Genomic DNA, 25,937 nt, shown 5'->3' on the forward strand with positions numbered 1-25,937 from the left:
CACGAGAACTGTCTAAGCTACCTCACCTTTCTCCCCTCTAACTCCTATAAGTGATTAACAAATACCTAAGCCACAGCCAAGTCTCAAAATATAGCAATAACATGACCTACTTTTTTTTTTTTGAGACAGGGTCTCACTCTGTCACCTAGACTGGAGTGCAGTGGCACGTTCTTGGCTCACTGCAACCTCCGCCTCCCAGGCTCAAATGATCCTCCCACCTTAGCCTCCTGAGTAGCTGGAATTACAGGAACCTGTAACCACACCTGGCTAATTTTTGTATTTTTTTGTAGAGACAGGGTTTTGCCATGTTGCCCAGGCTGGTCATGAACTCTTGGACTCAAGTGATCTGCCTGCCTCGTTCTCCCAAAGTGCTGAGATTACAGATGTGAGCCACCACAGGCGTGAGCCACCACACCCGGCCATGACCTACTTTTAATGTGTCACAGCTGGTACAGGGCAAGAAGGTTCACAAGCCAGAGCTTAAGCTTCAGGATAGATGAAGTCTACTCTTAAACACTTTAAAATAATTCTATATGGACTTTATCCCATGACAAAAGTATATTTTTAAAAAGAAAATGCAGCTCTATATATATGTTGAGTAGTAACTTTTGACAATACTTAGGAGAAATATGCATATATATCATCAAAATAAGAATTTAAAAAGTAATAGATAGATACTTCTTCTACAGACATCCTAGCGATACCTGATTGATCCAACATCACTACACAACGGACTGTAGGACATAAATCAATTTTCCGCGCCTCTGCCCAGCCACCCCATCTGGGAAGTGAGGAGCGCCTCTGCCCGGCCGCCCCGTCTGGGAAGAAATGAGGAGCGCCTCTGCCCGGCCGCCCCGTCTGGGAAGAAGTGAGGAGCGCCTCTGCCCGGCCGCCCCGTCTGGGAAGTGAGGAGCGCCTCTGCCTGGCCGCCCATCGTCTGGGATGTGAGGAGCGCCTCAGCCCGGCCGCCCCGTCTGGGAAGTGAGGAGCACCTCTGCCCGGCCGCCCTGTCTGGGAGATCTACCACGGAGGCCAGACGCAATGTGGGGGCTGGACGTGATGGCTCACGCCTGTAGTCCCAGCACTCTGGGAGGCCGAGGCAGGTTGATCACTTGAGGCTAGGAGTTCGAGACCAGCCTGGCCAACATGGCAAAACATATGAAAAATACAACAGACAAACCAACCAACCAACCCAGCGACAACAAAACAGGTCTACCCTGGAGTCATACTCTAATTTTTTCTATTTTCCTCCCTTTCTGATCCTTTATCCCACTTTCTTTTTCTTCCTCTTCCTTCTCCTTCTTCTTTGTCAAATAGAGGATTCAGTTATTATCACTGATCCATACAAAGTCCCTCTCTCATTTATCTTCTTTAATTCCCACCCCCATTTCTATTCCCCATCTTCCCATGTGCAACCTTCCTGTTTGATATGCATCTTTTTGTTTGTATGTATTTTTAGAAAATGTTTATTGTTTTGTGTGCAAAAAAAATTAATAAAATTCCTTCTAGTCCTAAAAAAAAAAAAAAAAATCAATTTTCCAGTTAAAGAAATCTCATTCTATTCTCATAAGAATCAAAATCTTTCCTTTAGATTAAAAAAAAAAAAAAACTTTCTTTGGATAAGTATCTTCTGAAAATGTAATCAAGCAATTTCCTATTATCTTAAACAGGAATAAATCATATCTAATGTTCCATCTCTTGATGACTCAGGGGTTACAGCTATAAACACAAAAATTATACATCATACTATTGTAATGGAGAAGTTTACCTTCATATTAAATGACCCCTGACTGCCATGCTTTTATAATTCTCGTGTCTATTTTTCATGCTTTCTATTATGTCCCTAATTATCAAGCTATTTTCTCTTCTAATCTGTTATTTCTAATCCACGTTAAGGTAGGAAACCAGAGAATCAATTGTTTTTAAAGAATAACATCAGCTGGGCAAGGTGGCTTACGCCTGTAATCCCAGCACTTTGGGAGGACGAGGCGGGTGGATCACCTGAGGTCTGGAGTTTGAGACGAGCCTGGCCAACATAGTAAAAACTCATCTCTACTAAAAACACAAAAATTAGCTGGGTTGGTGGCAGGCACCTGTAATCCCAGCTACTCGGGAGGCTGAGGCAGGAGAATTGCTTGAACCCAGGAGGCAGAGGATCGTGTCACTGCACTCTGGCCTGAGCAATAGCAACAGAGCAAGACTCCATCTTAAAAAAAAAAAAAAAAAAAAAGCATAACATAACCTGAAGAAAAATTGGTTTTGTAGCATCATTTTCATCACCTAAAATTTTAGATAGTCAAAACTGATGAAAATATAGCCACTAGATAAATAAGGTGTAACTATAATTCTAATTCACAACTACAATGGAGAGTCCCATAAGCATAAACAGCACATTCAGTAGCTCCTCCTCCAAAACTTGAAAATAATCGGCCGGGCACGGTGGCTCATGCTTGTAATCCCAGCACTTTGGGAGGCTGAGGCGGGCGGATCATGAGGTCAGGAGATCGAGACCACAGTGAAACCCCGTCTCTACTAAAAATACAAAAAAATTAGCCGGGCGTGGTGGCGGGCGCCTGTAGTCCCAGCTACTCGGAGAGGCTGAGGCAGGAGAATGGCGTGAACCCGGGAGGCGGAGCTTGCAGTGAGCCGAGATTGCGCCACTGCACTCCAGCCTGGGCGACAGAGTGAGACTCCGTCTCAAAAAAAAAAAAAAAAAAAAAAGAAAATAATCAATAAGCCAGCTGGAAGCCAAAGCCAAAGCCAACATGAATGTCTATATAAGGTAGCATAGTTGCAAACTATGAAATGGAGCATGAGTATTCTAGAAGCTCAAGGGAGACTGCAACAAAGGGTATATCAGACCAGAGGATAGGGAGGAGGGAGTGGTTGAGTTTATGGTGGGGCTTATTCAGCAACTTAGTGTAATAAAACAAAAGGAAGGCTGCCATGATGGATGGGAGGTTCCTTTTAAAGGCCCGGCCAGTAGGAAGCAGTCCTCCCTCCCCCCAAAACTTATAATATAAATAACTGCTCACATCAGGAAGTTTGAACAATTGCCACAAGAAGTGGGGATCCAAGGAAAGCAAGACACCTGATCTAGAACTAGAACAGACACTCTATAAAACAAAAGCATCAGTACACTGGGTTGCACAGCAGTAAAGTATTCCATGCCCTCAAACTTCACCTTTTTTTTTCTTGCTCTTCCTTCTCTATTTTGTGGGATGTGACATATGTTGAAAAGAGATGGCAACATCTATTTAAGAGCTTGACAAACTCCACCATGGCATCCTCTTTCGACATGTTTCCCAGGGCTGCCCATTCTCTCCTGTAAGGAATAACAAGAAAAGTTACCTCCCCTTCTTAGTAGAACCAAAACTTTTAAATTTAAACATAAACATGAATAATTCTCAATTGTAACTAAAATGAAGAATGATTCTACTGGAAGCAAAAGGCTCAAAACTTCAAGTTTTAACAAGTATGTATTGACTTACTAAATTAGATATGCCACATACAATCCAAACAACTGCATTGCTGATGATTCCCATATAGCAAAAGGGTATCAATTTTTCTTTTATTTTCTTTTTTCTTTTTTTTTGAGACAGGATCTCACTCTGTTGCCCAGACTGGACTGCAGTGGCGTGATCTTGGCTCACTGGAACCTCTGCCTCACAGGCTCAAGCGATTCTCCTGCTTCAGCCTCCTGAGTAGCTGGGATTACAGGCGTGTGCCAGTACCACCGGCTAGTTTTTTTATTTTTAGTAGAGATGGGGTTTTACTATGTTGGCCAGTCGGGTCTTGAACTCCTGACCTCAAATGATCCACCCACCTCAGCCTCCCAAAGTGCTGGGATTACAGGCGTGAACTGCCTGCCGTACCCGGCCTATTTTTCTTTTATAATATTTGAGGCTTAATTAAACAAAAATACTCAATGTATTCTTTTTTTGTCACAATTTTTTTTATGCCTCAGTAAGGGAATCAATTACTATATATTTTAAATGACTACTTTTAATATTATTTGGGAAGAATCAAATGAAGCTCTACTTGTCTTATGTTCATAATCAGATGAATACAGTTCTTCCACAATATTTAACCATAAACATCTCTAAGCTAAAAACAGATAAATATCTGAAGACTCCAGAAGCTACAAGCAAAAATGTTCAGTTCTTATTCCAAACCAATGAACCAGCTATTCACGTCTTAACCAATACACATTGTACCCTTTGCCAACATTATTCTCATTAAATTCACTACACAGAAAAACACTGTTACCTCCTGTCATTCCCCAACACATCAAAGAATCCAACCTCAGGACAAGTGTCTGGATTATATGGGCCCATAAGAACCTGCTTATGCAGTGCCACAAGCTTCAATTTTTCTTCATAAGTTGGATGAAATGCTTTGCCATCTTTTTCTATAAGAAAAAGAAACACAAAGAAAACAATTAGCACGGGCAAAATACATAATTTTCAGCATTATATACTAAAGCTTTGCTACAAAATATGTCACAAACTGCCTGTAATAGACACAAACACTAATGGTGAAATTTTTATTTCAATTACTACTTTTAAAAAATTTTTAAATTTGTAGACAGTCTCACTCTGTTGCCCAGGCTGGAGTGCACTGGTGTGATGACGGCTCACTGCAGCCTTGACCTCCTGGACTCAAACGATCCTCCCACCTCAGCCCCCAAGTAGCTGGACTACACGTGCGTGCCACCAAACCTGTCTTTTTGCGGAGACAGGGCTGCCCAGGCTGGTCTCGAACTCTTGGGCTCAAGCAAGCCTCTTGTCTCAGCTGCCTTTTCGAAAGTGCTGGGATTTGAGCCAACATGCCCGGCCCAATTACTACATTTTATTAACAACAGAACCTAAGACGGAAATCCTGTATGCTGATTTTTTTTTTTTTTTTTTTTTTTTTTGAGATAAGGTCTCGCTCTATTGCCCAGGCTGGAATGCAGTGGCACGATCACAGCTCACTGCAGCCTCAACCTGCTGAGCTTAAGTGATCCTCCCACCTCAGCCACCCAACTACCTGGGACTACAGGAGCATGCGCCATCATACCTGGAAAATGTCTTTATTTTTGTAGAGACAAGGTCTCACTATGTTGCCCAGGCTGGTCTCGGACTCCTGAGCTCAAGTGATTCTCCCGCCTCAGTCTCCCAAAGTGCTGGCATTACAAGTGTGAACCACCATGCCTACTCTGAATTAGGTTGTAAAAATAAGCCAACTATCAATATTTATGCTAAAGCTACTACAGAAAAACCCATCTGTCAAGCTGCAGTCAGGCTGCAGCCTTGACCTCCCAGGCTTAAGCAATCCTTCTGCCTCAGCCTCCCGAGAAGCTGGGACTACAGGCACGTGCCACCACATCTCGTTAATTTTTTACTTTTTGCAGAGACGATGTCTTACAGTGTTGCCCAGACTGGTCTTGAACCCTGGGCTCAAGCAATCCTCCTGCCTCAGCATCCCAAAGTGCTGGGATTACAGGTGTGAGCCACCATGCCCAGCCCAACAATCCGTTTTTAAAATAGCTTTTAAAAATAATTTTTAGCCAAAAGAGAAAAGAAAAACTTAAAATAATTTTATATTAGTCCCTTTTAACATGATCATGCATAAGAGATTACATACACTTTGAAAGGCTGTATTCAAAAATGTATCCATCCCACTGAGGCAGTATGATGTGGTGGAAAAGGCTTTGGAATTGGATGGCCTGGGTTTAAATCTCAGCTGAGACACTTCCTATCTATGTGACTGTTCAACCTCTCAGTTTATTCATCAATAAAGAGAGAGTTACACTTCAGAGGTTGCTACTTCAGAGGTAATAGGATTATTATTATTAATAACTATTAATGCTTTTCTTTCCTTCACCAGATTGGCTCTGGTAGGTTTCCATATAGGCAATTAAGAGTGCAACCAGTTTGACCTATAAAGACTAACTGCTACCAACATTTAAAAGCCGTATGAAATTGGGTTCTGGTAAAATGGGAAATACTCAGAGAATAGTTCTGCTTCTTTGATAAATGGTAGCATTAACTACTGGTTGATTCCACTGACAACAGACTACCAAATTTAAAGAAAACAGGGAGGGCGCTTGAAAGTAGTATATACTACCTATATGTCTCATTCATGTATATAGTGGTGAAATAAAATCACTAATTAGTGAGAAGAATATGGGTTAGAGAACAGGAGGAAACTCAGAGAAGAAAAAATATAGAAGCTGCCAATAAACATCCAAAAAGATATTCAACCCCACTAGTCAAGAAATATAAATTAAAAGCATTAGATACCAAGACCCCCACCTCCCATCAGATAAACAAAAAACTTAGATAACATCTAAAGTTATTAAGATCCTACAAACAGGTACCCATTCTCATATATGAATGCTGAAAGTATAAACTGTTATAGTTACCTTGAAGGGCAATTTGGCAATACACAATAGTCCCTATCTTATCCCCCAGTGGATGCTTAAAACTGCAGATGATATTGAACCCTATATATATTATGTTTTTCCTAAATGTACATACCTGTAATTTATAAATTAGATACAATAAGAGATTAACAATAACAAAATATAACAATTATATAATATACAACAGTAAGTTATGTGAATGTGGGATCTCTCTCTCTCTCAAAATATCTGACTGTACTCTACTCACCTATTTTCAGACCTTGATTAACCCCGGTTATCTGAAACCAGGGAAAGCAAAACCGTGGACAAGGAGAGACTCCTGTATTTCAAAATTATAAATGTGTATGCCCTATGATCCAGTCATTCCAGTTCTCATTACATATGCTTGACAAGCACTCCCAAATATACAGAAGGAGGCAGATACATGGACATTCACTGCAGCACTGTTTTCTTGTTACTGGAAATAACTTAAAAGGTTATCAATAAGGGAAAGTCGAAACAATGTGATACAGTCATGCTCTGCATAATGGCATTTCAGTAAGGGACAGATTGTTTCTATGACTGTAGTCCCATAAGATTATTATAATGGAGCTGAAATTTTCCTATGGCCTAGTGGTGTGGTAGCCACCATAACACGATGCAACATATAACTCAAGTATTTATGGTAATGCTGGTGTAAACAAACCTACTGTGCTGCCAGCTGTATAAAAGTATATATAGCACATACAACACATAATACTTGATGACATTAATCATCAATACTTGATAAGGATATTAATCACCAAAAGTTTTCTTACACTACTATGTCACAGGTAATTATTAGAGAAACACAGCCCAGAACAACTTCCTTCTCACTTTTTTTTTTGAGACAGAGTCTCACTCTGTTGCCCGGGCTGGAGTGCAGTGAGTGGCACAATCTCGACTCACTGCAGCTTCCGTCTCCTGGGTTCAAGTGATTCTCCTGCCTCAGCCTCCCGAGTAGCTAGGACTACAGGTGTGCGCCACCACACCCAGCTAGTTTTTATATTTTTAGCAGAGATGGGGTTTTACCATGTTGGCCAGGCTGGTCTCCAACTTCTGACCTCAGGTGATCCACCCATCTCAGCCTCCCAAAGTATTGGGATTACAGGCATGAGCCACTGTGCCCATCCCCTTCTCGCTTTTAACAAATGGTGATAATTTGAAAAATAGCTCCAGCTTCTGATCTTAGCCTTGTGATTTAGAGTTTTGTTTTTTTTTTTTTTTTTCTTGAGACAGTCTCGCTCTGTCACCCAGGCTGGAGGGCCGTGGCACAATCTCGGCTCACTGCAAGCTCCGCCTCCCGGGTTCACACCATTCTCCTGCCTCAGCCTCCCGAGTAGCTGGGACTACAGGTGCCCGCCACCGAGCCTGGCTAAGTTTTTTTGTATTTTTAGTAGAGACGGGGTTTCACTGTGTTAGCCAGGATGGTCTCAATTTCCTGACCTCGTGATCTGCCCGCCTCGGCCTCTCAAAGTGCTGGGATTACAGGCTTGAGCCACCGCGCCCAGCCTGCCTGGCTAATTTTTATTTTATTTTTTATTTTTTTGGTATTTTTAGTAGAGACAGGGTTTCACTGTGTTAGCCAGGATGGTCTCGAACTCCTGACCTCGTGATCGGCCCGCCTCGGCCTCCCAAAGTGCTGGGATTACAGGCGTGAGCCGAGTTTTTGTTTTTTAAAACAAAAAAAAAGGGCATTAAGCAGCCGGGCACAGTGGCTCATACCTGTAATACTAGCACTTTGGGAGGCCAAGGCAGATAGATCACCTGAGGTCAGGAGTTCGAGATCAGTCTGGCCAACATGGCAAAACCCTCTCTCTATTAAAAATACAAAAACTAGCTGGGTGTGGTGGTGCAGCACATCTGTAATCCCAGCTATTCAGGAGGTTGAGGCAGGAGAATCGCTTGAATGAGACGGAGATTGCAGTGAGCCGAAATCATGCCACTGCACTCCAGCCTAAGTAACACAGCGAGATTCCAATTCAAAAAAAAAAAAAAAAGACATTAACCTATGTCATTTTATCTTGAGCCTATGAAAGAACATATGCTGCCAATGATTCAAGAAAAAAAGATGTGGTGGGCCTAAGAGTGCATTTTTCCCTTCTTTTTTTTTTTAAGAATAAATTCAATTAAGTGGTTTTATCTAAATAAATGTCAGTAAAGATAAAATCACAAGGAAACTATTCACCTGAAGACCACTTTTCTGATTAGTCACGCAAAATAGCAATTTCGAACATACACACACACAAAATTATTTTTTTGCTGCAGGAAGGTGATTTGAACTAATAGATGGGGCAAGTGGATATGAAAAAAATGTTTTGAAATCTCTGACTATTGCTATAAAGTTATCTGTAAAAGACTGCTATTTGGGTTTTCTTTTTTTTTTTTTTTTTTTTTTTTTTTGAGACGGAGTCTCGCTCTGTCACCCAGGCTGGAGTGCAGTGGCACAATCTCGGCTCACTGCAAGCTCCGCCTCCCGGGTTCACGCCATTCTCCTGCCTCAGCCTCTCCGAGTAGCTGGGACTACAGGCGCCCGCCACCAGGCCCGGCTAATTTTTTGTATTTTTAGTAGAGACGGGGTTTCACCGTGGTCTTGATCTCCTGACCTCGTGATCCGCCCGCCTCGGCCTCCCAAAGTGCTGGGATTACAAGCGTGAGCCATCGCGCCCGGCCTGGGTTTTCTACTAATGGAGGGAGGGTTCACTTCCTACCAGATGATAAGTTTGCTTCTTTTTGAGACAGGTTCTCACTCTGTCACCCAGGCTGGAGGGCAGTGGCACGATCACAGCTCACTGTAGCCTTGAACTCCTGGTCTCAAGGGATTCTCCCATCACAGCCTCCTGAGTAGCTGGAACTACCGGTGAGTGCCACTATGCCCAGTTAATTTTTGTGTTTTTGTAAAGAGAGGGTTTTGCCATGTTGCCCAGGTTGGTCTCGAGCCCCTGGCCTCAAGTAATCAATCACCCTAGCCTTCCAAAGTGCTGGGATTATAGACATGAGCCACCATGCCTGGCCAACTTGCTTCTTTATTTCAAGCATTTGATAATGTGAACTAGGTGCAGGGGCTTTGAGGGATGGTAAGTAAACAATTTTTTTTTTTTTTGAGACAGAGTCTCACTCTGTCACCCAGGCTGGAGTGTGGTGGCACAATCTCGGCTCACTGCAACCTCCATCTCCCGGGTTCAAGCGATTCTCCTGCCTCAGCCTCCCAAGTAGCTGGAATTACAGGCATGAACCACTACGCCTGGCTAATTTTTGTATTTTTTAGTAGAGACGAGGTTTCACCACGTTGGCCAGGCTGGTCTCGAACTCCTGACCTCAGGTGATCTGCTCGCCTTGGCCTCCCAAAATGCTGGGATTACAGGTGTGAGCCACCGCGCCTGGTTGAGTTTCGGTACTTTTGGATGTTATTTTAACATCTGCCCTTTTTATACCTGACAGAATTAAAAATATAGTGCAAATTAAAAAAGTATTTTTATTTATTTATTTTGAGATGGAGTCTTGCTCTGTCACCCACGATGGCGCACAGTGGCTTGATCTTGGCTCACTGCAACTTCTGCCTCCCAGGCTCAAGCGATTCTCGTGCCTCAGCCTCCTGAGTAGCTGAGACTACAGGTGTGTGCCACCATGCCCGGCTAATTTTTGTATTTTTCGTAGAGACAGGGTTTCACCATATTTGGTTGGCCAGGCTGGTCCTGAACTCCTGACCTCAGGTGATCTGCCCACCTCAGCTTCCTAAAATGCTGGGATTACAGACGTGAGCCACCGTGCCTGGCCAATAAATGTATTTTTAAAAAGAAGAATACGTGGCCAGACACGGTGGTTCACGCCTGTAATCCTGGCACTTTGGGAGGCTGGGGCGGGTGGATCACCTGAGGTCAGGAGTTTGAGATCAGCCTGACTAACATGGTGAAACCCTGTCTCTAATGAAAATACAAAAATTAGCCAGGCATGGTGGCACACACCTATAATCCCAGCTACTTGGGACACTAAAGCAGGAGAGTTGCTTGAACCTGGGAGGCAGAGGTTGCATTGAGCCGAGATCGTGCCACTGTACTCCAGCCTGGGCAACAAGAGCAAAACTCCATCTCAAAAAAAAAAAACAAAAAGAAAAAAAGAAGAATACATTTTCAGTGTTAGTCCTGGTCAGGCAAACAGATTCGTTGACCTCTGTGAACTTCAGTGCTTAAGCCTACGTTTTTGTTCACAGGCCCTCATCAAAAAACACGCCCAGCAAATCTCACAAAAGAAATTGACTTTGTGGGTCAACTACTATGAGAATGAACAAAACAGTATATCCATGCTTGTGAACTGTCCTGGCATTCCCATTTACTCTTTTATGCACTTACTAGTTTTAACAATTGCTCTATTGCCAGCTGCAGTGGCATGCACCTGTAGTCCCACCTATTTGGGAGGCTGAGTCAGGAGGATCATTTGAATCCACAAGTTAGAATCTAGCCTGGGCAATCCACCGAGATTCTGACTCTGAAGAAAATAAAAATAATTGCTCTATAATCCTTTCTGTAAATCTTACTACTGAATCTCCAAATTAATAATTTTTCTAGATGAGAGCCAAATTTGTCTCAAAAAAAAAATCAAGAAAACAAACAGCCAGGTGCAGTGGCTCACACCTATAATCCCAACACTTTGGGAGACTGAAGGGGGAGGATCACTTGAGTTCAGGAGTTTGAGACCACCCTGGGCAACACTGCAAGATCCCACCTCTACAAAAAACTAAAAAACAGCTGGGTGTGGTGGCATGCGCCTGAAGTCCAGGCTTCTCTGGAGGCTCAGGATTGCTTGAGCCTGAAGGTTGAGGCTCCAATAAACCGTGAAAGCACCACTGAACTCCAACCTGGGTGACAGATGAAGACCCTGTCTAAACAACAAACCAACCAACCAACCCAGCTGGGCCTGGTGGCTCAGGCCTATAATCCTGGCACTTTGGAAAGCTAGGGCAGGTGGATTGCTTGAGCCCAGGAGTTTGAGACCAGCCTGCGAAACATGGTGAAATCCTGTCTCCACACACATACAAAAAACCCAAAAATTAGCTGGGCATGGTGGCGTGTACCACAGTCCCAGCTACTAGGGTGGCCAAGACGAGAGGATCCCTTGATCTTGGGTGTTGAGGCTGTGGTGAGCCATGATGGTGCCACTGCACTCCAGCCTGAGTGACAGAGTGAGACCCTGTCTCAAAATGAAACAAAACTCAAATGTTAATACTAATAATTATTTTTGAAAGACTGTATTACAAATTAATTTTATTTATTCATTTTTTATTTCCCCAAATTTTCAGTAAGCATATGTACTTTGTAATCAAACACACATACACATTATCTTTTTTAACACACATTTTTAAAGTCAAAGCAATGTATTTTGAGCCTTTGGGATGAGGTTAAGAGATTATTCTCCCAAGGAATATACAAAACCCAGGAGGATGTGCTAATCCCAACCACTTTTGGTATAGCACAGTTCACACAGTACTGAAGTTCTAAGCTTCAAAAAAAAAAAAAACACAGAAAAATAAAAATCCTTCACAATCTATTTTGTTATGCAGACTATTAGTATTACACAAAAGGTTACTTCTCTCTTACTCTTCAGGTGGCTCTGGTTGACACATCACAAGAGTTTAGTCTTTTAAATCAGATGAGAATAATTTTCTTCTTTTTTTCTTTTTTTTTTTTGGAGACAGAGTCTCACTCTGTCGTCCAGGCTGGAGTGCAGTAGGACGATCTCGACTCACTGCAACTTACGCCTCCCAGGTTCAAGTGATTCTCCTGCCTCAGCCTCCCCAGTAGCTGGGATTACAGAAGTGCACTACCACACCTAATTTTTTTATTTTTAGTACAGATGGGGTTTCACCATGTTGACCAGGCTAGTCTCAAACTCCTGACATCAGGTGATCCGCCTGCCTTAGAGTCCCGAAGTGCTGGGATTACAGCATGAGCCACCACGCCCAGCCAAGAATAATTTTCTTCTAAATTATTTCTGGTACCATAAACGTTAAATGTAGTTAGCAGGAAAGTAATAAGTACCACTAACTGCACAGACACAAAAAGCCTTGTAGAAACTCAAAAATCTTTAACCAGGGCCCTATTCCTAAAGGAAAGTTCTATTTCAGTCCTCCCAGAAGGGAATACAGGCATCATCCTCGGCTCTTGCACTCATTAATTATCAATATTACAAAGTTATTTAATTCAATCAATTTTGGAATTCTGCTTTCTATGGCAAACAAAACCAAACACAAATTCTGCTTGGAAAAGAAAACATGCATATAAACCTCCAGTTAAACATGATAGATTGAACACACACAATTATCTCTGATCCTTAATAAAATCCCACTAAAAGGAATAAGGAAGCCAATTCAGAGAACCCTGGAAAGGGCCAGGTGTGGTGGCTCACACCTGTAATCCCAGCACTTTGGGAGGCCAGGGCGAGTGGATCACCTGAGGTCAGGAGTTTGAGACCAGCCTGACCAACATGGTGAAACTCAGTCTCTACTAAAAACACAAAAATTAGCTGGGAGTGGTGGTGCACGCCTGTAATCCTAACTACTTGGGAGGCTGAGGCAGAACAATCCCCTGAACCCGGGAGGCAGATGTTGCAGTGAGCCAAGATCATGCCACTGTACTCCAGCCTGGGCAACAAGAGCGAAACTCTGTCTTGGGACAAAAAAAAGAGAACCCTGGAAAGGTTCACAAATTGAAGGCATCAGGTTCTTTAAAAGCTGAAGTGTAGATGAAAACAAGAATCTGGTTTAAAGTCTATATAAGATGTAAGGAGCCACCCTCCCTCCTATTGTGTTTGGCAACCCCAAGCAGGCAGATGGCTACCCTGCCCCTACCCAGTAGAGGGCTGGATATTTACTACAGAAAGTGAATCAGGGATGCTCCAGATGTTAGGACACTTGGCTTACAGTATACTATTAGACATATAAATGAAATGTTTCCCCAGTAAATGGTAAGTACCTCCCACTCATCCCCACTTCTCCTGCCTAGTTCCTGAATGTTGGCAACCAGGTTCATATATCCCATGCAGGAGATAGGAGTATTTTCTTGAAAAACTGGCCCCAAATAAAGACCTACAGACACTGATTTGAAAGATGCTGATATGTGAAGGTTCTTCCGTCTCATCACCTTAGAAACCTACAGACACTGATTTGAAAGATGCTGATATTTGATGGTTCTTCCGTCTCATCACCTTAGAAAAAAGGTTTCTACTTTAATGTTACAATTAGGTGTTCTATACTTTATCCTTTAACATGAAATACTGAAGGATCACCAGACATTTGAGGAAAGCTTCCACCATGGAAACAAAAAAACTAAAATAAATTTTAACAGTGAAATAACATTAAAAATTTATAGTCAATATCCTCAGAAACAGAAGCTAATGCATCCATGAAGCAAAGCCAGATACTTAAAAAAAAAAAAAGACAATTCAGAGAAAAAAGAACTCTTGGAAATTAAAAATGTAAAAAAAAAAAATTAAAAAATCTAGAAGATGGAGCTGAGGATATTTCCTAGAAAACAGAGCAAAAATATAAACATGAAGAATGGGGAAGAAAAGGTAAGAGAATTAGAAGTTTAATCCAAAAGATCGATTACCTATTAACAGTACGAAAGAGTGAAAACAGAGAAAATTACCAAAGAAATATGGCCAGGAGCAGTGGCTCACGCCAGCAATCCCAGCACTTTGGGAGGCCGAGGCAGGCAGATCACCTGAGGTCGGGAGTTCGAGACCAGCCTGATTAACATGGAGACACCCCATCTCTACTAAAAATACAAAATTAGCCAGGCATGGTGGCACATGCCTGTAATCCTAGCTACTTGGGAGGCTGAGGCAGGAGAATTGCTTGAACCCAGAAGGTGGAGGTTGCAGTGAGCCGAGATCACACCATTGCACTCCAGAGTGGGCAACGAGAGCAAAACTCTGTCGAAAGAAAGAGAGAGAGAAAGAAAGAAAACAAGAAAACAAGAAAATTTCCCTGAAATGAAGGGCCCAAGTTTCCAAACTGAAAAGACTATCAAGTATTCAGCAAAATCACTGAAAACAAACAAGGAGACAATAATTCTCTAACTTTTTAACATGGAGATTAAACAGGAGATCCTACATACTTCTAAAAAGAAAAACTGGTCACATACACAAGATAAAGAATCAGAATGACTATAGACTTTTTAAGAATATGAATACTGCTGAGTGCGGTGGCTCACGCCTGTAATCCCAGCACTTTGGGAGGCCAAGGCAGGTGGATCACGATGTCAGGATCCTGTTCAAGACTAGCCTGGCCAAGATGGTGAAACCTCATCTCTACTAAAAATACAAAAATTAACTGGGTGTGGTGGTGGGTGCCTGTAATCCCAGCTACTCAGGAGGCTGAGGCAGAGAATTGCTTGAACTGGGAGACGGACGTTGCAGTGAGCTGAGATCACGCCACTGCACTCCAGCCTGGGTGACAGAGCCAGACTCCGTCTCAAAAACAAACAAACAAACAAACAAAAAAAAAAAGAATACTGAATGCTAGAAAACAATGAATGGGAAGCTGGGCGCAGTGGCTCAGGCCTGTAATCCCGGCACTTTGGGAGGCCAAGGCAGGTGGATCACCTGAGATCAAGAGTTCGAGACCAGCCTGACCAACATGGTGAAACCCCGTCTCTACTAAAAATAAAAAAAAGTTAGCCGGGCATGGTGGCATGCACCTGTAATCCCAGCTACTCAGGAGGCTGAGACAGGAGAATCGCTTGAACCCGGGAGATGGAGGTTGCAGTGAGCCGAGATCGCCGCCACACTCCAGCCTGACAAAAGAGTGAGACTCCATCTCAAAAAAAAAAAAAAAAAAGAAAAGAAAAAGAAAAAAGAAAACAATGAATGGAATAATGTCTTCAAAATTCCGGAGGGAAATTATTTCCAATCTAGACTTTTATGCCCAATCAAATAAATCAAAAGTGACAGTAAAACAAACACATTTTTGGAAAGGCGTGGTCTCATGCACTCTTTTCACAGGAAGATATTAAGGGGTATGAATTTCCAAAGTAATGGAACAAATAAAAACAACAACAAAGGAAAATAAGTGATTCAGAGAAAACAGAATCTAACACAATAGGAGAAGGTGAAGGTAATTTCCAGGATGACAGTTGGACAGCCAACTTAACTAAGTCTTACCACAAACACTAAGACTGGTTCAAGAATTTAAGGACATTTAAGATAGATGTCTTAAAAAAAGGTTTGCATAAGAACAAAAATGTAATCAAAGTGTATAATCTGTTTCAACAATGAATAACATAAAAACAAACAGCAGACAACAATTTCACCACAAAACAAAATTAGGAGTCTGAGAGGAGGAAAGGAGAAAGAGATATAGACATACATTAGAATTTTTTTTTTTTTTTTAATTAAAGCAGCAGTAGGAAAATGGAAGCAAATACCAGAAGAAACAGTTAAAATAATGGAAAGCCGCTGCTTCTGGGGAGAGGGCCTAAGAAATGGGAAAAACACCAGAAAATAGGTTGATTATTTTTCATTATAAATGTCGTAGTACAATTTCACCTTTTCAATTGCTCTGGTTTCCATTTTTAATGAAAAGATAAAATGAATAAACTCATGCTCAATTTCAGTAATCAGTTCATAAGCTACTACGACACAAGTGGTGGGCAGAGTAATGGCTCCTCAAAGATGTTTAACTTCTGGAACCTGTGAATATGTTAGGTTACTTGCAAAGGCAGAATTAAAGCTCCAGTTGGCCTTTTCCTGAACTACTCATGTGGGCCCAATGTAATCGTAAGGGTCCTTATAAATGGAAGGGGAGAAAGAAGAGTCAGAGATTTGAAGAAGCTATGGTGGCTCTGAAGATGAAGGAAGGAGCATAAACAAAAGCTTGCGGCCGGGCGCGGTGGCTCACGCCTGTAATCCCAGCACTTTGGGAGGCCGAGGCGGGCAGATCATGAGGTCAGGAGTTCAAGACCAGCCTGGCCAACATGGTGAAACCCTGTCTCTACTAAAAATACAACAATTAGCTGGGCATGGTGCACGTGCCTGTATTCCCAGCTATTCGGGGAGCTGAGGCTGGAGAACTGCTTGAACCAGGACCGGGAGGTGGAGGTTGCAGTGACCCAAGATTGCGCCACTGCACTCCAGCCTGGGCTACAGAGTGAGACTCCGTCTCTGGGGAAAAAAAAAAAAAGCTTGCAGGTGCTCTCCAGAAGAAACAAAGCCCTACTGACACCTTGATTTTACCCCAACAGGACCTATTTCTAATCTACAGAATGGTAAGAGTGTGTGTGTGGTTTTTTGTTTGCTTTGCTCGTGGTCATATTTATTACTACAATTTTTTACACCTTCTTTAACAATAGTTGTGACCCTGGTGGTCTTTGGCAAGAGGACACTCAGAAAAGCACGATTTAACTTATGGTATTATGAGTGAATGAGAAATTACTATCATAAAAACTGTGACTATATGAATATGAAAAGTAAAATATACATGAAGAAAAAATGCCTTAAGTTTTGTGAATACTGACTCACAATGTCAAATAATCAGCAAAATTGTAAAGCTAATTATAAAGTTTATCTGATTCATGACTGTCAATGAGATATTTTTTCTTCTCAGTAAATTAAAAAAAAATATTTGTTAGTAGATAAATTTTTAGAAATTGCTTTTAACTGCTTTTGAAGAAACATGTCCATCAACTTTGAGGAGAAAGTGTGCACATTATTTTTAATCACATACAATCAAACATAATTGGTAATGTACCGAAGATTACATTCAGCCGTAACAGGAAACACCCACAATATTCCTGATATGAGGAAAGTGCTTATTCTCACATCAAAGTACTGGGTGAAACCAGTCACTGCACAATGCGGCAGAGGAACAAACTCCCATGTAACTGTTTTTTTTTTTTTTTTTTTTTTGAGATGGAGTCTTGCTTTGTTGCTTGAACCGGGACCGGTTCAAGTGGTCCCGGTTGATGCTGGAGTGCAGTGGTGTGCTCTCGGCTCACTGCAAGCCTCCCAGGTTCATGCCATTCTCCTGCTTCAGCCTTCCGAGTAGCTGGGACTACAGGTGGCCACCACCACTCCTGGCATTTTTTTTTTTTTTAGTAGAGATGGGGTTTCACCATGTTAGCCAGGACGTCCATCTCCTGAACTCGTAGATCCGCCCGCCTCGGCCTCCCAGAGTGCTGGGATTACAGGCGTGAGCCACCGTGCCCAGCCCCATGCAGCTGTTTTTGACAGTACCATTGTAGCTGTCATCTTGAATCAGGAACAGTCAATACCAGTATGAACAGAGGAGTTTACTATACAAATCAGATCTTCTATCAATTTAATCCATAGACTAGGGGAGTCAGATCATCAGAGGATATTCCCAACCATGAGAGTCTGAACAGGTTGTCCAGTACACGTTAGGGCTTGCAGGAAAATCTTAAGTGCAGATGGATTTTTAGTATGAGTTGTTTTAAGCCACTATTTTTTTTTTTTTAGACGGCATCTTGCTCTGTAGCCCAGGCTGGAGTGCAGTGGCACGATCTCACTCACTGCAACCTCTGCCTCCCAGGTTCATGTGATTCTCCCACCTCAGCCTCCTGAGTAGCTGGGGCTAAAGGTATAAGCCACCAAGCCCGGCTAATTTTTGTGGGTTTTTTTGCAGAGATGGAGTTTCCCCATATTGCCCAGGCTGGTCTGGAACTCCTGAGCTCAGTGATCCACCTGCCTCAACTTCCCAAAGTGCTGGGACTACAGATGTGAGCCACTACACCCAGCCCAAGCCAATAAATTTGTGGTAATTTGTTACAAGAGCAATAGGAAACTAACATGATATACAAAACACATTTTTCAGGCAATTAAAAACAGATAATGGGATCTACATTATGTTCTTACTAAACTTACAAGCATTTAGCTTTACAGTTCAAATAGGACAGCATAATTTGATACCAAGTCCAAAGCTCTGAAAGATTACAATTAAGTCCCTCCCACCTGAAATTAAGTATACAAATGACTATTAGGGGCCGGGCGCGGTGGCTCACGCCTGTAATCCCAGCATTTTGGGAGGCCGAGGCGGGCGGATCATCAGATCAGGAGATCGAGATCATCCTGGCTAACATGGTAAAACCCCGTCTCTACTAAAAATACAAAAAAAAAAAAAAAAAAATTAGCCGGGCATGGTGGCGGGCGCCTGTAGTCTCAGCTACTCAGGAGGCTGAGACAGGAAAATGGTGTGAACCCAGAAGGCAGAGCTTGCAGTGAGCCCAGACTGCGCCACTGCACTCCATCCTGGGCGACAGAGTGAGACTCCGTCTCAAAAAAAAAAAAAAGACTATTAGGCTCACACCTCAATTGCTATTTTATAGGAGAAATCATATTTTTTCTCTTTTCTCTGGAGGCAAAGGAAAGTACCAAATTATTTCAATGTCCCTTCTAGCCTTCATTTAATGAAAGAAGGCCATAAAATCTATGGCGTGGAAGGGATGTTAAAGATAGGTGACTGAATTGCAAACTAAATCTCAAATCCTCTCTACAATATCCACCCAGCAATTGCTAACCTATGCTTGAATACTTCCTGGTGATAAGAACTCACTGTCCCAAAGCAGTCTAATCCATCTTTGAATAGCTGTGATTCTTAGCTCTTTATTCTGAGGTGCTATCTCTCAACTCCATCCACAGGGTTTATTTCCTGTCCTCATCATTAACTAAAACACATCTAACTAATTAGACCTCAAGAAAGTCACAAAATACATATTGTGTTTGCCCTGAGTTCTCTATTCTCTTGGCTAAATATTCCCAGCATAGTCAATCTTATAACTCAAATTTAAATTTAATTCCCAGCTCTGCTATTAAGTATATAACATGGACAAGTTATTTAATCTTTTGAAATCTGTTTTGTTACCAATAAAATAAATACTGCTCCTTAGGGTTCATGTGAGGGTTAGAAATGTGTACCAAAATCTTGGTACAGTGCCTGCATAGGGCAGACACCGACTAAACAGCAGCCATTATGATAATAATGGCAGGGATTTGAATTCCCACTAGGTACAAGTTGCTCTCTTCTGAATGAGCTCCATTTTGTTTTTAACCCTAAAGGATGATGCCTCAAACAAGCAGTATCCAGGGCTTGTTTCAGGTGCACTCCTTGGTACAGAGGAGAGCAGGACTATCTCTCTCTTTCCCTCATCCTAGGTACCATATTTCCACCAAAGCAGCCTCAGATCAAATCTGTTTTATTTCATGGCCATATCACACTGTTGCCTCACAGAGAATACGCTTTGATTAAAATCCATCTTTTAGAAATATTAAAACTGGGCCAGGCGTGGTGGTTCATGCCTGTAATCCCAGTACTTTGAGAGGCCGGGTGGGCGGATCACCTGAGGTTGGGAGTTTGGGACCAGCCTGACCCAACATGGAGAAACCCCATCTCTACTAAAAATACAAAAATTAGCTGAGTGTGGTGGTGCACACCTGTAATCCCAACTACTTGGGAGGCTGAGGCAGGAGGCGGAGGTTGCAGTGAGCCAAGATCACACCATTGCACTCTAGCCTGGGCACCAAGAGTGAAACTCCATCTCCAAAAAAAAAAACAAATATTAAAACTGAAAAACCAACCGGGTGCAGTGGCTCTCACCTGTAATTCCAGCACTTTGGGAGGCCGAGGTGGGTGGATCACGAGGTCAGGATTTCAAGACCAGCCTAGCCAACATAGTGAAACCCTGTCTCTACTAAAAATACAAAGATTAGCTGGGTGGGGTGGCAAGTGCCTGTAGTCCCAGCTACTCGGGAGGCTGAGGCAAGAGAATCGTCTGAACCCAGGAGGCGGAGGTTGCAGTAAGCCAAGACTGGGCCATTGCACTCCAGCCTGGGCAACAGAGCAAGACTTTGTCTCCAAAAAAAAACGGGTAATACAATGCAGTATTCCTAAATCAATGAGTAGGAAACACTCTGGGAATTGCCTAGCATATACTAACTGCTTAGTAGAAGTTTTAAGACTTCCCCTCCATTAACTCAAAACATCCATAATCAATTCTCAGAAGTACCTCCTTTTCAACAACATAAGCAGCCACAAAAATACCAATAGCCAGGCATTCTGCTAAGAGTTTATATATACAATTTCTTATAATTCCTAAAACAACCCTTTGAGTACAGGAAAGCACAAAACGTTAACAAAATTAAGTGGTAGAGCAAGGAAAACACACCCTAAAGAGTGTTGACTCCAGAGCTTACCTTTCTAAATACTGATTCACAGTAGCTCTTGTATTAGTTAACTGATAAAACATCTGCTCCTGGGCATTGGCTACACTGTCCACTTTGTGAAAACTCATCAAACTACACACTTAGTATTTGTGTACTTTAGTGCACTGCATGTGTGATAAAGGGAAGCCTCAGGAAAATGTTAAAATCACTTACATTAAAAACATATACACACTGGGCACAGTGGCTCACGCCTGTAATTCTAGCACTTTGGGAGGCCAAGGCAGGTGGATTACCTGAGGTCAGGAGCTCGAGACCAGCCTAACATGGTGAAACCCCGTCTGTACTAAAAATACAAAAATTAGCCAGGCGTAGTGGCATGTGCCTGTAATCCCAGCTACTCGGGAGGCTGAGGCAAGAGAATTGCTTGAACCCAGGAGGTGGACGTTGCAGTGAGCTGAGATAGCGCCATTGCACTCCAGCCTGGGTGACAGAGTGAGACTCCACCTCAAAAAAAAAAAAAAAAAAAAAACAACAACAACACATACACATCCCTGAATCCAGTCAAAAGAAAGTTTTGGTTCAGCTCAAATTTAACATGAACTTGGTGGCTATAACTGTTTTTCTGTCTTACATCTGTCTCTCTTAGGTCTATATATCCTCCTACAGTATTACATACTTATGTCTAAAGGTAAAGATAATAAAAGGGAAAAAGAACTCTAATAGATGTTCCATAGTAACAAACTTGAAATTATCTGAGGATAGACCACTGAAGTCCAGGAGGCACACTAATTATGTATGTTTCCAATGAATAAAGTATAGCTGTACAGCATTTTAAAACATTAAGGAAGCCATTCATAAATGCTCTTGTAGTTGCCTATGTTTAAAGAAAACAAGAGGAAATGGAACCATTTCAGTTGTCCATCTGATTGCTATCATTAATATAATTCTCTCCCAACATATAATACTCTGCTATCAGTAACATAATTGGGCATAATCAATAGCAATGCTAGTAGAATTAACTATTCCATAAAGAAAATGAGTCCAAGACTTACCTTCCAAATAACTGAGGGGCCTGAGGCAGGATCCTTAACTCAGAAATGGGGTTAATACCCTTACAGAAGGCCTCTTGGAGGATTAAACAAAATAATATATACACAGTTTTTGGCATAGTACCTGAGATTTAGTAAACATCTACTCAGTAACTACTGACAATTATTACTCTGAAATTTTAAATTAGTGTAAACAATCTACCAGCTTAATGTAATACAGTAATAAAGTATTACAGAAGGAAAAGTCCACCCCAAATAACTCTAAAAACCAAAATACAATTCCCCAGGTCAACTCCATCCAAGAAGTATAAAGGCCATAATAAAACGAACCCACTGGATTCCTGTGGGTCCTTAACCCATGGAGATAAGAAAACCTAGCTTAACATTGCTAAAATAGAACTGGGCAACTCTGGCCGGGTGTGGTAGCTCATGCCTGTAATCCCAGCACTTTGAGAGGCCAAGGCGGGTGAATCGCTTGAGCTCAGGAGCTCAAGACCAGCTGGGCAACAAAGCGAGACCTCTGTCTCTATAAAAAATACAAAAATTAGCCGGGCGTGGTGGCTCGTGCCTGTGGTCCCGGCCACACAGGAGGATGAGGTGGGAGGATGGCTTGAGCCTCGGAGGCATAGGCTGCAGTGAGCCAAGATCGCACCACTGCCCTCTAGCCTGTGTAACAAAACTAGACTGTCTTAAAAAAAAAAAAAAGAATTGAGCAACTTTGCTCCTCCCTTTAAAGAACTCCAGTGGTTCCTCATCTTCTAATTTACTGACAAAAAGGCCGAACTATTAATATTTACATGGCCAGGCACGGTGGTTCACGCCTGTAATCCCAGCGCTTTGGAAGGCCGAGGTGGGCAGATCATTTGGGGTCAGTTCAAGACCAGACTGGTCAACATGGTGAAACCCCATCTCTATTAATAACAGAAAAATTAGCTGGGCGTGGTGGCACAACCTGTAAGCTTAGCTACTCAGGAGGCTGAGGCAGGAGAATCGCATGAACCCAGGAGGCAGAGGTTGCAGGCAGCAGAGATCACGCCACTGCATTCTAGCCTGGGTGACAGAGCGAGACTCCGTCTCAGAAAAAAAAAAAATTACAATGGCATGTAAGTCCTTCCAAGATTTGAACTCAGTTACCTTCCCAGCTCTCTCCATCAAACTGCTTTCTATTTTCCACTGCGCAAACACACATGCTTTGCCTTTTCATGGCTCTCGGACCTCCCCCGCTCTGGAATGGCATCTGCTCCCTCAGTCCTCCACACTGTATTGCAGTTGTCACTGGGTCCTTAACTCCTCTTTTGGACTCTAAGCAAAAGATAATGTACTATTCATTTATAGTTGTAACCTAATACAAAACTATCCATACTGAGGAGGCAATAATGTCTGAAATTTAGACGGTAAAATGCTAACTTAACATTTACCCATATCTTCATCTATTTTACTTTTACTGCCATAAAAAATTAAGAATAGTTGACATAATCGATTCAGTCACTGGTCTATTACCACCCTGACAAGGATGGAATAAGAAATAGGGCTTGTCATTTCCAATCCAAGCTATTTGCAATGGAAAAATATATCCATGCTTTTAAGATTTGTATTTATTTCACAGTGGAAGAGAAAATGTAATGTTCTTTCCTTTATTTATTTATTTATTTATTTATTTATTTTTTGAGACGGAGTCTCGCTCTGTCGCCCAGGCTGGAGTGCAGTGGTGCATTCTCGGCTCACTGCAAGCTCCACCTCGATGGTTCAAGTGATTCTCCTGCCTCAGCCTCCCAAGTAGCTGGGACTATAGGCGCCCGCCACCACGCCCGGCTAATTTTTTGTATTTTTAGTAGAGATGAGATTTCACCGTGTTAGCCAGGGTGGTCTCGATCTCCTGACCTTGTGATCCCCCCACCTTGGCCTCCCAAAGTGCTGAGATTACAGGCAAAAGCTACCGCACCCGGCCGAAAATGTAATGTTATTTCTAATTCTCTTGAGATACTGGTACAAAACCATAGAATAGCGATTAAAAGTCTTTGCAAGACTGACAAAACACCAAGTGTTCCACTAGAAAAATCCACACATTAAAACAAAGGTGCCGGGCCGGGCGCAGTGGCTCACGCCTGTAATCCCAGCACTTTGGGAGGCCGAGGCGGGCGGATCACGAGGTCAGGAGATCGAGACCATCCTGGCTAACACGGTGAAACCCTGTCTCTACTAAAAATACAAAAAATTAGCCGGGCGAGGTGGCAGGCGCCTGTAGTCCCAGCTACGCGGGAGGCTGAGGCAGGAGAATGGCGTGAACCCCGGTGGGCAGAGCCTGCAGTGAGCTGAGATCGCGCCACTGCACTCCAGCCTGGGTGACAGAGCGAGACTCTGTCTCAAAAAAAAAAAAAAAAAAAAAAAAAAAAAGGTGCCGGGCGCGGTGGCTCACGCCTATAATCCTAACACTTTGGGAGGCCAAGGCGGGCAGATCACCTGAGGTCGGCAGTTCGAGACCAGCGTGGAGAAACCCCCGTCTCTACTAGAAATACAAAATTAGCTGGGCGTGTTGGCACATGCCTGTAATCCCAGCTACTCGGAAGGCTGAGGCAGGAGAATCACTTGAACCCTCAAGGCAGAGGTTGCAGTGAGCCAGATCGTGCCATCGCACTCTAGCCTGCGCAACAAGAATCAAACTCTGCCTAGAAAAAAAAAAAAAAACAGGCCGGGCACGGTGGCTCACACCTGTAATCCCAGCACTTTGGGAGGCTGACGCACGTGGATCACGAGGTCAGGAGATCGAGACCATCCTGGCTAACATGGTGAAACCCCGTCTCTACGAAAAATACAAAAAATTAGCCGGGCGTGGTGGCGCGCACCTGTAGTCCCAGCTACTTGGGAGGCTGAGGCAGAAGAATGGCATGAACCCGGGAGGCGGAGCTTGCAGTGAGCCCCGAGATCGCGCCACTGCACTCCAGCCTGGGCGACAGGGTGAGACTCCGTCTCAAACAACAACAACAACAACAACAACAACAAAGGCAGCATTACTTGGCTCACTCCACATTCCATAATTCTTCTGACTGCTTTTACATCCTTCCCTTTCTTTTGTCAGTTAGTGTCTCATATACTAACAGTCTCCAATGATACATGCAGAAAGGTAGCTTTTAATTGCTACACAGCTATTTCTCCTTTTTAGTACCTGGATATTGCTTTGAGAACTTAATTTAGGAAGTGAGTGAACCACACCTATCAGTGTAGCTTTATTCTCTAAGGTGACTAACACCTAGGCCCCAAGTTATAAGTTTCCCAAGGATTCCTACCACTCAAGACACATGTTAAAATAATCTGTTAGGTTTAGACCACTGAATCTTAAATCTGAGACATCATATTTCATCAAACCCAGCTCCCTTTATACATGAAACTGAGTCTGGAAAAGTTAATTGTCTAGTTTACAAGGTAACTAGAATCCAGAGCTTCCTGACTCTCCAAACAATGCTAAGTGTACTACATATTATAGTGTTTTAATCTTTCTTTTTCTTGAGACAGAATTCCACTTTGTCGCCCAGGATGGAGTGAGTGGCATGATCTCGGCTCACTGCAACCTCTGCCTCCCAGATTGAAGTGATTCTTTTTTTTTTTTTAGACGGAGTTTTGCTCTTGTCGCCCAGGCTGGAGTACAGTGGTGCCATCTTGGCTCACTGCAACCTCCGCCTCCCGGGTTCAAGTGATTCTCCTGCCTCAGCCTCCCTCAGTCCTGCAACAGAGCAGGACTCCAGCACAAAAAAAAAAAAAAAAAAAAAAAAAGGAATTAGTTCATTTCTACTTTTACTCTCTGCTACAATATACTTTACTGAAAAATAAGTTCCAAGAATAAAAATGTAAGATGGAATGTAGCTATATGAGTTGTACAAAAACTACCTGATTTTTATAAAATGGTACTATATCATCACTACAGCAAACTCTAAATTCAAGCCGGTGATCTAAAAGTCAAATGATCCAAAACCCATTAGCCATTACCAATTCCCCAAGCTAGTTAGTACACAGAGGGCTCAACTCAATGTGCAGTGACCCCGAATATGTCATCGAATGTGAAATGATCAAATGTTCTGGAAAATTTATAAAACTTTCACTAGTTTGCACAATTAAAGTTATTTTGAGAGAAAACAACTTCCATGTGTATCATTACATTGAACTACTCAACTTCAGCTAGTAAAATACGTACTCTAAAAGGTACTCCCTCCCTCTGGGGAAAGTGCCATAAATATGCTGTTCTGGAATGTACGTGGAACCTAGCAACCACTTTTAAAGTTTCATTTGCTGATGTC

General features: G+C 42.5%; 1 protein-coding gene across 2 annotated transcripts in view; it reads right to left on the reverse strand.

The window, feature by feature from the left end:
* ACBD3 (acyl-CoA binding domain containing 3) overlaps positions 1-25,937 on the reverse strand; it is a 45,693-nt gene that overhangs the window by 18,506 nt on the left and 1,250 nt on the right. Inside the window, exons 1-3 of one of the 2 annotated variants that reach the window (XM_063613393.1) lie at positions 22,783-23,009; positions 4,270-4,411; positions 3,185-3,325 (exon numbers count right to left, since the gene is read on the reverse strand). In XM_063613393.1, coding sequence (XP_063469463.1) covers positions 3,185-3,325; positions 4,270-4,411; positions 22,783-22,885 — 386 coding nt within the window. In that variant the 5' untranslated portion in view covers positions 22,886-23,009. Of the gene's footprint in view, positions 1-3,184; positions 3,326-4,269; positions 4,412-22,782; positions 23,010-25,937 lie in introns of those variants that run through there. The other variant, XM_055234312.1, reaches the window with a different exon arrangement.

Source organism: Symphalangus syndactylus, chromosome 19 (genome assembly GCF_028878055.3).
Source record: "Symphalangus syndactylus isolate Jambi chromosome 19, NHGRI_mSymSyn1-v2.1_pri, whole genome shotgun sequence".
Lineage (NCBI taxonomy): Eukaryota > Metazoa > Chordata > Mammalia > Primates > Hylobatidae > Symphalangus > Symphalangus syndactylus.